At 43.8% G+C, this 14,739-nt stretch overlaps 1 protein-coding gene across 1 annotated transcript in view; it reads left to right on the top strand.

Annotated features, from left to right (window-relative positions):
* Positions 1-7,349, top strand: part of lrriq1 (leucine-rich repeats and IQ motif containing 1) — a 54,527-nt gene extending 47,178 nt beyond the window's left edge. Inside the window, exon 27 of the mRNA XM_070439883.1 lies at positions 2,808-7,349. Coding sequence (XP_070295984.1) covers positions 2,808-2,941 — 134 coding nt within the window. The 3' untranslated portion in view covers positions 2,942-7,349. The remainder of the gene's footprint in view (positions 1-2,807) is intronic.
* Positions 7,350-14,739: the final 7,390 nt, after the last annotated feature.

Here is a 14,739-nt window from a genome sequence, read left to right as displayed (position 1 = left end):
AGGAGCAACAACGGCTCAGCCGTGAAGTGTTAGGTCACACAAGCTCGGCTTGAGTGGTGTAAAGCTCGCCATCATTGGACTCCTGAGCAGTGGAAACGCATTCTCTGGAGTGATGAATCACGCCTCACCATCTGGCAGTCCGACGGATGGATCAGACAGATGCCAGGAGAACGCTACCTGCCCGAATGCATAGTGCCAACTGTAAAGTTTGGTGGAGGAGTAATAATGGTCTGGGGCTGTTTCATGGTTCGGGCTAGGTCTCTTAGTTCCATTGAAGGGAAATATTATTATATTTTATTTTTGTATTTTCTACCGCTTTTTCTCCCCAATTTCGTGATATCCAATTGGTAGTTCCAGTCTTGACCCATCGCTGCAACTCCCGTACGGACTCGGGAGAGGCGAAGGTCGAGAGCCATGCGTCCCCCGAAACACAACCCTGCTAAGCCGCACTGCCTCTTGACACACTGCTCGCTTAACCCGGAAGCCAGCCGCACCAATGTGTCAGAGGAAACACCGTACAACTGGCGACCGAAGTCAGTGTGCAGTCCCGAAGTCAGTCCCGGTCGCGGCCGGCTGCTACACAGGCTGGGATCGAACCCAGGTCTGTAGTGAGCCGTAGACTGCTGCGCCACTCGGGAAGCCGAGGGGAAGTCTTAACGCTACAGCATACAATTACATTCTAGACGATTCTGTGCTTCCAACTTTGTGGCAATAGTTTGGGGAAGGCCCTTTCCTGTTTCAGCATGACAATGCCCTGTGCACAAAGCGAGGTCCATACAGGAATGGTTTGTTGTGGGCCTCCCAAATGGCGCAGAGGTGTCAGGCACTACAGTGCTTGAGGCGTCACTACAGACCTGGGTTCGAACCCAGGCTGTGTCATATCGGGCCATGACCGGGAGTACCAGAGGGCTGCGCACAGTTGTCCGGGTTAGGGGAGGGTTTGTCCGGGGGTCTTTACTTGGCTCATTGCACTCTAGCAATTTCTTGTGGCCGGGTGCCTGCAGGCTGACTTCGGTCCTCAGTTAAATGGTGTTTCCTCCAACACATTGGTGCGGCTAAGCGGGCGGGGGTTAAGTGGGCGGGTGTTAAGAAGTGTGGTTTGGCAGGTCATGTTTGGAGGACGCATGACTCGACCTTCGCCTCTCCCGGGCCCGTTGGGGAGTTGCAGCGATGAGACAAGATTATAATTGGGGAGAAAAAGGGGGTAAAAAAATTAATAAAATGTTTGTTGAGATTGGTGTGGAAGAACTTGACTGGCCTTCACAGAGCCCTGACCTCAACTCCATCGAACACCTTTGGGATGAATTGGAACGCCAAATGCGAACCAGGCCTAATCGCCCAACATCAGTGCCCTACCTCAATAATGCTCTTGTGGATGAATGGGAGTCCCCACAGCAATGTTCCAACATCTAGTGGAAAGCCTTCCCAGAAGAGTGGAGGTTGTTATAGCAGCAAAGGGGGGACCAACTCCATATTAATGCCAATGATTTTGGAACAAGCAGGTGTCCACATACTTTTGGTCATGTAGTGTAATATATTTAAGTGATAATGCCCGAGACGCTGGTGTTTGGAGGATATATTGGCACAGGTGTTGTTTCGTCGAGGACCGGCAAACTATGCCAATATATCCTCCAAACACCGGCTTCGAGGGCATTATCACTTTTATACAACAGGTTACCAACATATTCAAATAATGATTGACATTATTTTCATTAAACGTTATTTTTATTAATTTCTTCATACTATGTTATCTTTCCACAAGATATATTCCCAACACAAATCTTGAGTTGCTACCCAAGCCGGCTGGTAGTTCGTTCTATCGGTTCCGTTGCCAGAGACGTGACCCAGTCATTCAGTCTTTTTGTTCTGTATCCAGTCGTTCGTTCTAAATGTTCCATTGCCATACTGGCAGCCAACATTATTATCCCTTGCTTGCTAGCTGGCCAACTATGGCTAATTTACAGTCCGTCAAACGTCAAACAGTGCAGCCAGAATAACAATGAGGTAGCCGCATTTGCATTTGTTTAAGCTGTTTTACATCCATAACAATAAGGTAACGGTGAGCCACTTCACCTGGCATAGAAAATGTGCTCTCTCGTCAGGATACCATTGTTCGAGAGCTAGTCAACAATGCAGCTAACACACACTTCAAACTGAAGCTGGAAAGACTTCAAACTAGCTGCACTTCATTTAATTTCACCTGTTTTCTATTGATAGTTCTTTGTATATATCCATAAAAATTATGCTGATTAATGATTTCGATTGCCTGAGAAAAGCTGTCTGTCTGTTTCATTCGACTCCCGACACGTTCATTACTATTGGACATTTGGAGATCGGATTTGAATATTGAAACAATGTTTTAAATGTCGGAGAGACAGACAGACAGCAAGGTTTATACAAATTTCCGCTGTTGAAAACGAAATGTTAGTCTAAAAGAAATGTGAGATAATGTCAAGATGCTTTTTATAGTGGAGATCAAGTTTATAAAGTACCTGGCTGGGCTGATGAGACAGTGGATTACGCAGTCAGATGGAACAGAGTACATAGGCATTTTAACGTCATAGATTTAGCCGGTGGTAACTTGTGGAATAGACACCAGCTGGAATGCAGTTTTAACCAATCAGCATTAAGGATTAGACCCACCCGTTGTATAAAACTACAGTAAATGGTATGTTTCAATATTTTTCTTCAGGCAAAGAGCATCAGGCCATAAATACTTTATCCTGAGAAATGTTGATATGTGCTATGCTAATATATCATGCAATTTTGTTAGATTTTTTCTTTTGTGTCTTTCTCTTTTTCTGCAGACAAAGAAGCACCTTCTCCCCAAAGAGTGACCTCTGCCTCATCTAAAAAGGAGCGCATGTCTTTCCGGGATAACCCTGTCCAGATGAGTGGTGGCTGGGGAGGGGGCAAAAAAAGGGACAAACTGCACAAGTAACAAGACATGTGTTAATTACCAAGAAACTGGTTTAGCTTTATTCACTGTATGTCCAAAACAGTAAGCATTACAACCATTATTCTGTTCACAGTGACTTTTTGACAGTCCCATACAGTATATGCATTATGTTGACATTTCATTCTGATGTGCAACGTTTTACTTTCCTCCCCCCAAAAGTTTTGATTGTCATTAATCTCCTATGCTAAAATTCCTTGCAGCTGCCTTTTCGCTCTCAGATCGGGCTCGGCCTCTGTGGGTCTTCTGAAAATTAATTAAAAGCAATGGGAGAAGCCCAGCCCAAATATCTGCAGGCGTTTTCATGCTGGTCATTATGCATGGATATCACTGCCTTAATGCGACCTCAGCCAACACCGGAACGCATGGAGCGAAGTCCCAAAACGCTCAACAAATCACACGCTTAATATGCAGACAATGGTTGGAAATAAGAAACAGAACATTTCTATTCTAATTGTTAGGATGTTTGTATTTTGATTTGATTTAGATTTATTTTACAAGCTTTCCAGACCGGTCTCTGCTGCTGTGGTATTTGGTAAAAAAAAATATAGAACTTAGAATTGGGTCCCGTGTGGCTGAGTTGGTAGAGCATGGCACTTGCAACACCAGGGTTGTAGGTTTGATTCCCACGGAGGACCAGTATGAAAAAAAAGTATGAAAATTTATGAACTCACTACTGTAAGTCGCTCTGGATAAGAGCAGCTACTAAAATGTATGTGCAGAAGGTGTTTTATCTTAGATGTTGCATATCTAAGAAAAAAATTGCTTTTTTTTTTTTCTTGCTTAAGTTGATGAAGTGGCACTTTTACTCAGTTGTTAATAATCAAGGTAAATACATTTGAGATTCTAAAATAATGATTAAATTCAAGTTTCTTTTTTGATTTTACTATCATAGACACTGAGTGTTCAAAACATTAGGAACACCTGACATAGGTGAATCCAGGTGAAAGCTTTGATCCCTTATTGAATTTTTTTTATCCTCCCTTCACTTTCATATTTCTCTCCCTGGTCTCTGGTTGTGTTTTGACTGTATTCAGCCCATCAGGAATTTAGTCTACAGACAGGACCAGTGCTGTATCATGACTAGTGCCAGTTGTGCTGGTGGTGGTCCTGCCCGGCCCATTAGGACTGTTATGGTTTGTCACTTGTTAAATCCACTTCAATCAGTGTAGATGAAAGGGAGGAGTCAGGTTAATGAAGGATTTTTAAGCCTTGAGACAATTGAGACATGGATTGTGGGTGTGCCATTCAGAGGGTGAATGGGCAAGACAAAAGATTGAAGTGCCTTTGAACGGGGGGTATGGTAGTAGGTGCCAGGCGCACCGGTGTGTGTCAAGAACTGCAACGATGCGGGGTTTTCACACTCAACAGTATCCCGCGTGTATCATGAATGGTCCACCACCCAAAGGATATCCAGCCAACTTGACACAACTGTGGGAAGCATTGGAGTCAAAATGTGCCAGCATCACTGTGGAACGCTTTCGACACCTTGCCTTGTAGAGTCCATGCCCTGACGAGTTGAGGCTGTTCTGAGGGCAAAGGGGAAGGTGTTCCTAATATTTCGTACACTCAGTGTAAATACAGCACACAGTAGAGTCTCCCGATTTGAACTAAATCTGGAGTTGCGGATATCCAGAGATGTTGCCAGACAGCCTGTCAGAGCAGCCGCAGCTTTGAGTAAAGCGCAAACATTGGTGTTACAATTGTGTTTTTTATTTTTTAATACCAGCTGCATCCCCACACTACAAGGGTTCTTGTTCTGTGTATTTGAATTTGGATTTCAGATTCCATCCAACCACAAACACCGCCTTACCAAAGCGGCTAACCCTGGGGTTGAAGGTTCATCGCTTGTCTGTTGGCTGTAAATGATCTGTTAATGAATGTGAAAACAAATAGATGGAGCTGGAGAGGAGAGTGGCTCCCTGGCAGGAAATGCTTGTCCCTCTATTTATTTTATCCTCCCTTCACTTTCATATTTCTCTCCCTGGTCTCTGGTTGTGTTTTGACTGTATTCAGCCCATCAGGAATTTAGTCTACAGACAGGACCAGTGCTGTATCATGACTAGTGCCAGTTGTGCTGGTGGTGGTCCTGCCCGGCCCATTAGGACTGTTATGGTTTGAAACCCAAGAGCACTGTTCTCCTTCAGGGGGAGATTGAACTCCTGTCCCCCTCGGGAGAAGCCTGGGGCTTTTACCTGGTGATTATTTTCTCTTTTGGCCCATAGCATGGTGTTATCAGCCAATATTTGGAATGGTGAGGGTTCCATTGTTTACTCTGTCCACCAAACACTCTCTTCCCATATGTTAGTTGTTGTTTTGCTTAAATTAACATGAACATCGACTAATATATCAATACATTTTCAGGCCACTCATTTGAAGGACTTTTCATAATGCTCAGGATGTACTCACCTAAATACCCTTACGTGTGTTGCTAGGATTGGGTGTGTCTGTCCCAGTTGGTTTATCTCCCATTATTATCTTTCACAGGACGTTGTTCAATTCTGACTGTATGCTGTCTTTCATTATAAAGTAGTGGAGGAATTCACTCCTCAACGCCATGCTGCACACAATGTCTTCAGGTCCTATATCCGTTTGTTTGCCTAATAGATTTCATTATACGTAATCACCCCAAGCTCACATTTGTGGTAAAATAAGTGTGTCATATATTAGTCATTTAGACAAGAACATTAGAGGGTTGAGAGAGAGAAGAGATCATGATGTGAGTCTGTCTGTTCCAGATATGTAGGTTGACGTTTATTGTTATGAGTCTTATCCTGGAGGCAGAACTGAGAGATTTCCCCTTAATTAGGCCAGCTGCAAAGTCAAAATTGGCTATATTGTAAAAATGTATTAAAACAAAAATGTGCTTTTTGGTCTTAATTTAAGGTTTAGGTTAGGCAATAGAGTTAGCAGTGTGGTTAAGGTTAGGGTTAGGTTTAAAATCAGATTTTATGACTTTGTGGCTGTGCCAGCTAGTGAGCACTCTGCAGGGCAGCCTCCAGAACAAGATTCATGATGAAAAACGCTTGTATAACAGATGACAAACTGTTGTTATCTTGTTCTCTAGTCTATCTAGGCCTATGACTGTATGAGTGGACAAAACCATCGATCACGTGACACCATTAATTCCTATATGAAGACTCAATAGCGCACTGGTACAATGATTGTCTTCGGTCATGAACTCCCGTGGTGTCAATGAGAGGGGGCAGTCGTTCTCCTCTGGTTTAGGCAGAGTAGATAGAAGCCAAATAACTGGCCTCTGCTTGGGCAGGGTTGTGTTGCAGTAGCGCAACTTGCGGGGAGGATGAAGGTTATGATGAATTTGATTGAGGGGAAAAAGATTCCACACTGTAAAGCGCCAAGCAGCTTCTGGCTTTATGTGGCTTTGCACCACAGTGGCGGTTCAAAACAGTCTGGGACGATAGATACAAATTTCATACAACCATTGTACATCCCCCCCAAAATTCTAAAGCAATGAGTCTGATGCAACAGATCAGAACGTTTAGCCTAAAATGTTGATTAAACTATTATTTCTTCACATTATAAGTGCAGCAATGCGCACTTATTAGAACATGTGAGAATGCTGGTTTCAATGGCATAAGGAATTGTTTATAAAATAATTCCCTCAACATGTCTATGGTCTGATTTTGGCTAGGCTACTAGGACATGAGAGGCTGTAAACACATATCACCTAGGCTACACTGTGAGATGTAGGCTAATTATTTATTACAGGTAACTGACACAATAAAGGAAACCCCAACATAAAGTGTCTTAATAGGTTGTTGGGCACCACGAGCCAGAACAGCTTCAATGCACATAGATTCTACAAGTGTCTGGAACTCTATTGGAGGGATGTAACACCATGAGATGTTTTGTTGATGGTAGTGGAAACCGCTGTCTCAGGCTCCACTCCAGAGTCTCCCATATGTGTTCAATTGAGTTGAGATCTGGTGACTAAGACACACACACACCCTATGATCCTTTGAGACCCCTCTATCTAAATCACTTCTAGCCGTGGTAATCTAAATAATGGGCAACTGGGCATTTTTATGCATGACCCTAAGCATGATGGGATGTTAATTGCTTAATTAACTCAGGAACCACACCTGTGTGGATGCACCACCTTTCAATATACTTAATATCACTAATTTACTCAAGTGTTTCCTTTATTCAGTTACATGTACATTTATGCTAAATAGATTAGAATATTATTTCAATGTTGGCCTTTTTAGGGGCACATGTTTGAATGTGAATTTCTGGCTCAGTTGACAGCCCTATTGTTCTGTTTCAGTTGTACTCCTATTAGCCTTTTAAATCATTGTGATTGACCTGTCCTAGAGTAGACCCATGTTGGCATATCAAAACATAAAAATAAACAAAGTATTTAATTTGGGATGGTTCATCTTCAGTTTGGGACAGTTGAAATTGTACTTCGGAACAGATTCTGGGACATGATGAAAAGCAGGTTTGAGGAGTTAGCGAGGTAAGTTTGGTCAACTCTTGAGTTCAACTTGGGATAACAGGTCATACAAAAGTGGCTCCACCTTTTAGCCAGTTAAATTTCTATGGAAACGAATCCTGCTCCGGGGCATGCTAAGTCACGGTTAACTCCACATTCTCTCCTTTTTGCAAAGATTGCATCAGCATCCCCTTGATTTGAGGAAGATAACTGATTAAGTATTTGATTTGATTTCAGAATGGGTAGCAAGGAATAAGTTAGTCCTAAATATTTCCTAAACTAAAAGCCTTGTATTTGGGACAAATCATTCACTAAACCCTAAACCTCAACTACATCTTGTAATGAATAATGTGGAAATTGAGCAAGTTGAGGTGACTAAACTGCTTGGAGTTATCCTGGATTGTAAACTGTCATGGTCAAAACATATTGATACAACTAGCTAAAATGGGGAGAAGTCTGTCCATAATAAAGCGTTTTTCTGCATTCTTAACAACACTATCAACAAGGCAGGTCCAACAGGCCCTGGTTTTGTCGCATCTGGACTACCGTTCAGTAGTGTGGTCAGGTGCCACAAAGAGGGACTTGGGAAAATTGCAGTTGGCTCAGAACAGGGCAGCAAGGCTGGCCCTTAAAAGTACACGGAGAGCTGACATGAATAATATGCATGTCAATCTCATGGCTCAAAGTGGAAAAGAGATTGACATCATCATTACTTGTTTTCATAAGAGGTGTTGACAAGCTGAAGGTACTGAGATGTCTGTTTCAAATAATAGCACACAGCTCAGACACCCATGCATACCCCACAAGACATGCCACCAGAGGTCTCTTGACAGGCCCCAAGTACAGAACAGATTATGGGGAGGCATACAGTACTACATAGTGCCATGACTACATGGAACTCTATTCCACATCAGGTAACTGATGCAAGCAGTAGAATCAGATTTAAAAAGCAGGTAAAAATAGACCTTATGGAACAGCGGGGACTGTGAAGTAACACAAACATAGGCACAGACACATGCATACACACATATGATTGCCCCCCATCTATCTTCAGAGCTCGTACTGTTAGGTGACATGCTTAACACCCCGGCCATCCTACAATCTAAGTTAGATGCCCTCAATCTCACACAAATGATCAATTAACCTACCAGGTACAACCCCAAATCTGTAAACACGGGCACCCTCATAGATATCAACCTGCCCTCTAAATACACCTCTACTGTCTTCAACCAGGATCTCAGCGATCACTGCCTCATTGCCTGCGTCCGTAATGGGTCTGCGGTCAAACGACCACCACTCATCACTGTCAAACGCTCCCTAAATTACTTCAGCGAGCAGGCCTTTCTAATCGACCTGGCCCGGGTATCCTGGAAGGATATTGACCTCATTCTGTCAGTAGAGGATGCCTGGTTATTCTTTAAAAGTGCTTTCCTCACGATCTTAAATAAGCATGCCCCCCCAAAAAAGAAGAACTAGGAACAGATATAGCCCTTGGTTCACTCCAGACCTGACTGCCCTTGACCAGCACAAAAACAACCTGTGGCGTACTGCATTAGCATCGAATAGCCCCGCGATATGCAACTTTTCAGGGAAGTTAGGAACCAATATACACAGGCAGTTAGGAAAGCAAAGGCTAGCTTTTTCAAACAGAAATTTGCATCCTGTAGCACAAACTCCAAAAGGTTATAGGACACTGTAAAGTCCATGGAGAATAAGATCACCTCCTCCCAGCTGCCCACTGCACTAAGGCTAGGAAACACTGTCACCACCGATAAATCCACGATAATTGAGAATTTCAATAAGCATTTTTCTACGGATGGTCATGCTTTCCACCTGGCTATCCCTACTCCGGTCAACAGCCCTGCACCCCCCATAGCAACTTGCCCAAACCTCCCCCATTTCTCCTTCACCCAAATCCAGATAGCTGATGTTCTGAAAGAGCTGCAAAATCTGGACCCCTACAAATCAGCTGGGCTAGACAATCTGGACCCTCTCTTTCTAAAATGATCCGTCACAATTGTTGCAACCCCTATTACTAGCCTGTTCAACCTCTCTTTCATATTGTCTGAGACCCCCAAAGATTGGAAAGCCTCCGCAGTCATCCCCCTCTTCAAAGGGGGAGACACTCTAGACCCAAACTGTTACAGACCTATATCTATCCTACCCTGGCTTTCTAAGGTCTTTGATTGCCAAGTTAACAAACAGATCACTGACCATTTCGAATCCCACCGTACCTTCTCCGCTATGCAATCTGGTTTCCGAGCTGATCATGGGTGCACCTCAGCCATGCTTAAAGTCCTAAACGATATCATAACTGCCATCGATAAAAGACAATACTGTGCAGCCGTATTCATCGACCTGGCCAAGGCTTTCGACTCTGTCAATCACCGTATTCTTATCGGCAGACTCAACAGCCTTGGTTTCTCAAATGACTGCCTCGCCTGGTTCACCAACTACTTCTCAGACAGAGTTCAGCGTGTCAAACACTTCGATGTAAGTAGAGATATCGCTTTAGTCCCTCCATTCTGAGAGTCGGAAGTTGATGCCTATTTCTCAGCGTTTGAGCATGTGGCTGCTGCGCTGCATTGGCCACTCAAGGTTTGGCCGCTCCTGTTACAATGTAAATTGTCTGGGAAAGCCCAGGAAGTAGTAGCTGCTCTCTCCCTGGAAGACAGTTTACACTACGATACAGTTAAAACTACCATGTTGAGGGCTTATGAGTTGGTGCCTGAAGCTTAAAGGCAGCGCTTCAGGAACCACAAAAAACCCTCTCACCGTACTTCTGTTGAGTTTGCTAGGGACAAGGAGTCTCTGTTTAATCACTGGTGTTCAGCCAGCAAAGCTAACACCTTTGCTGATATTCGGGAGTTGATGCTGTTGGAGGATTTTAAAAGCAACCTCCCTGATAGAATTGTAGTTTATTTAAATGAACAGAAAGTGGCGACATTGGCCCAGGCAGCAGTGTTGGCAGATGAGAACGCTTTGACACACACGACTGTCTTTGGTGCGCCTCGTTTTGAAGGTAGACTGATTACGTCATCAGTGCCTCGTTCAGGTCGCTTTTCCTCTGACAACCCTAAGCCTTTCCATGAAATCCGTTAATGTTTTTACTGTCACCAAAAGGGTCACGTGATTGCAGACTACCCGGTTTTGAAAAATAAACCGAAACAGTCCCAATCACCGTCCCCAAAAATGAAAAGTTTGGGTTTAGTCAAATTTGTCTCGTCCGTTGGCCCGAGGTATTGATTCAGCATTTGAGAAACCAGATCCTGTCTATGCTCTATTTATCTCTGCCGGTTGTGTTTCCTTAACTGGAGAAGACACTGATAAAAAGCCCATTCAAATCTTACGAGACACCAGGGCGGCGCAGTCAGTAATCATTACTGATGCTTTACCCTGGTCTCCTGAAACGTATTGTGGCTCGCATGTCATATTACAGGGGATAGAGACAAAAACAGTACCTGTACCATTACACTGGGTCCACTTAGTGTCAGACTTGGTATCAGGATGTTTCCGTGTTGGTGTAGTATCTACACTGCCAGTAAAAGGAGTCACATTGCTACTAGGGAATGATATTGCTGGTGGTAACGTTACTCCTGTGTTAGAGGTAGTTGACAACCCAGAAATCAGAATTGCAGATGAGAAATTGGTTCAAGCATTTCCACAAGTTTTTCCTGCTTGTGTGTTAACGAGGGCACAATCTCACAAGCTTGGAGATGTGGTGGATTTGGCTAGTTCTATTTTTGAGAATGTTGAGGTAGAAGACAATACACAGAGTATTCCTTCTGCAAGGCCGACAGTTTTTACCCCTGTAAAAACGAAGGCAGGGGACTGCGAAATCACGCCCCAATTACATTACATTCTTTTGTCTGTCACCCCCGAGAAGGTGATTGAATGTCAAAAAGGAGACACCAGTCTTCGCAAGTGTTTTACTTCGGTAATTTCCATTGAGGAAGCTAAAACCCGAGAGACCGCCTACTTTATGGAAGCAGGAGTTGATTCGTAAATGGGCAGCTCATGACACCGTTAGTGACTGGAGTGAAGTGTGTCAAGTGGTTGTTCCTACACCGTTCCGACAGCAGGTGCTGTCACTCGCCCATGACCAGGCGTGGTCCGGACATTTGGGGATCACAAAGACTTATAACCGAGTCCTTCGTAATTTTTTCTGGCCAGGTTTGAAGTCTGACGTGGTCCAATTTTTGTAAAACCTGTCATGTATGTCAACTCACTGGGAAAGCGAATCAAACAGTTCCTCAAGCGCCGCTCTGCCCGATTCCTGTGGTGGGAGAACCGTTTGAAAGAGTGATAATTGATTGTGTAGGTCCATTGCCGAAAACCAGGTCAGGTAACCAGTTCTTATTAACAATGTGCAGTGCTACTCAATACCCAGAGGCTATTCCTCTCCGTACTATAACGTTTGGACTCCCTAAAGTAATCCAAACTGATCAGGGATCCAACTTTATGTCAAAGCTGTTCTCTAATGTGTTCAAGACACTGTATTTCCCATCAGGTCTCCAGTCCGTATCATCCAGAGAGTCAAGGGGCTCCAACGCTGGCATCAAATGCTGAAGGCAATGCTACGCAAGTATTGCATGGATACCAGTACCGATTGTGATGAGGGGGTACCCTTTGTCCTATTTGCTATTAGGGAAACGATACAAGAGTCCTTAGGGTTCAGCCCTGCTGACCTTGTGTTTGGACACACCCCACGGGGTCCACTGAAAGTTTTGAAGGAGCATATCTTATCTCCTACACCCAGTAGCGCCCCTAAAAATGTGTAAGATTATGTCAGTAAGATGCAGGAGAGACTGCACGCCGCATGTGCGTTAGCCCAAAAGTCTCTCTCCTCTTCGCAAAAACGCATTAAGTTGCATTATGACAAAAAGGCTGTTGGCTGTTCTTTTGCACCAGGGGATCAAGTTCTAGTTTTGTTGCCAATCCCTGGCTCCTCTCTGTCGGCATGTTTTTCTGGACCATATCTTGTGGAAAAGAAACTCAGTGACACCAATTATGTGATAAAGACCCCAGATCGAAGGCGTTCTTCCCGTGTGTGTCATGTTAACATGCTAAAAGCATATTATGTACGTGACTCTCCAGACAGCTCCTCAAGTAAGCCGGTCCAGCCCGCCGTGGCTGCGGTGGTGCTGAAGCCTGGCTGGGACCTAGAGGAGGATAAGGAGGACGTGATGGAGTTACACCATACGTTACAGCAGTGTGAACGCTTATGTAATTCAGAGATTCTGAAGAAGTTACCCTCTCAAATGGAACATTTGGATAACGATCAAACTAAGGATCTTATCCTATTGATAAACAATTTTCTCAATGTGTTTCAGGACGTTCCAAGTCGTACGTCCATCTTGGAACATGACGTGGATGTGGGCAACGCTGTTCCTATACGTCAGCATCCGTACCGGGTTAATGCAAAGAAAAGGGAGGTAGCTTATTTATTACAGAATGACATGGCAAAACCCAGTAACAGCTCCTAGAGTTCCCCATGTATTCTTGTTCCTAAGCTTGACGGTACATCTCGCTTATGTACGGACTATCGTCGTGTAAATGCAGTTACAAAGTCTGATTATTTTCCTCTACCTCGATTAGATGACTGGAATTGATAGAATTGGCTCTGCTGCTTACGTTAGTAAGTTAGATTTGCTAAAAGGTTATTGGCAGGTGCCTCTGACCTCTCGCGCTTCGGACATCTTGGCTTTCGTTACGCCTGATAACTTTGTATAATATACTGTGATGCCCTTTGGAATGTGTAATGCACCTGCTACCTTTCAGCGCCTAGTTAACATTGTGTTTGCAGATGTGCCAAATTGTACTGCTTACCTTGACGATGTGGTGATACATTCGTCTACTTGGTCTGATCATCTCTCCACTTTGAAAAGTGTGTTTCAGCGGTTGGAGAATGCTTCTTTAACCCTCAATTTGGCCAAGTGAGTTTGGGAAGGCTACTGTGACTTAGGGAAACAAGTGGTACGAGGTCAAGTGCGCCCAGTGTCTGGCAAAGTGGAAGTAATTGTTGCTTTTCCTTCTCCCACAACTCGCCACCAGCTGCGCAGATTGCTGGGGATGGTAGGGTACTATCGTACGTTCTATAAGAATATCTCGACGATAGTAGCTCCCCTTTCATCTCTGCTTAGTTCCAAAGTACCATTTAAGTGACCCAAGGACTGTAACTATGCTATTGAGTCCGCTAAAGCACTACTTTGTAGTGCCCCAGTGCTTGCCGCTCCCAACTTTGACAAACCTTTTAAGTTGGAGGTAGACGCTAGTATAGTGTGAGTGGGTGCGGTTCTCTTGCAGGAAGATGAAGATGGAGTGGATCGGCCCGTCAGTTTCTTCTCTCGTAAGTTCAACTCAAGTCAGTCAAGGTACTCCACAATTGAACAAGAGACGCTGGCTTTATTGCTTGCCTTACAGTTCTTTGAGGTATATGTGGTCTCCAGTACCTTGCCTGTAATGGTCTTCACGGACCATAATCCTTTGGTGTTCTTAAAGCAAATGTACAATCAGAACCGCCACCTTATGCAGTGGGCTCTGATTGTACTTTTATTTTTATTTTATTTTATTTAACCTTTATTTAACCAGGTAGGCAAATTGAGAACACGTTCTCATTTACAATTGCGACCTGGCCAAGATAAAGCAAAGCCCAGTTCGACACATACAACAACACATAGTTACACATGGAGTAAAACAAACATATAGTCAATAATACAGTGAAAAAAAATAAAAATAAGTCTATATACAATGTGAGCAAGTGAGGTGAGATAAGGAGGTGAAGGCAAACAAATATATGTATAAATAAATAAAAAATATAAAAGCCATGGAGGCGAAGTGAGTACAACACAGCAAGTAAAATAAAAAACTAAAAAAAACAATGGAATGGTTGGTTTTCAGTGGAAGAGAGTGCAAAGTAGAGACAGAAATAATGGGGTGCAAGGAGCAAAATAAATTAATAAATAAATACAGTAGGTAAAGAGGTAGTTGTTTGGGCTAAATGTAGATGGGTTATGTACAGGTGCAGTAATCTATGAGCTGCTCTGACAGCTGGTGCTTAAAGCTAGTGAGGGAGATAGGTGTTTCCAGTTTCAGAGATTTTTGTAGTTCGTTCCAGTCATTGGCAGCAGAGAACTGGAAGGAGAGGCGTCCAAAGGAAGAATTGGTTTTGGGGTGACTAGAGAGATATACCTGCTGGAGCGCGTGCTACAGGTAGGTGCTGCTATGGTGACCAGCGAGCTGAGATAAGGGGGACTTTACTAGCAGGGTCTTGTAGATGACCTGGGACCAGTGGGTTTGGCGACGAGTATGAAGCGAGGGCCAG

This window comes from Salvelinus sp. IW2-2015, linkage group LG4q.1:29 (assembly GCF_002910315.2).
Source record: "Salvelinus sp. IW2-2015 linkage group LG4q.1:29, ASM291031v2, whole genome shotgun sequence".
Lineage (NCBI taxonomy): Eukaryota > Metazoa > Chordata > Actinopteri > Salmoniformes > Salmonidae > Salvelinus > Salvelinus sp. IW2-2015.
Note: the sequence above shows the minus strand (reverse complement) of the source record. Positions and strands in the feature narration are given on the sequence as shown.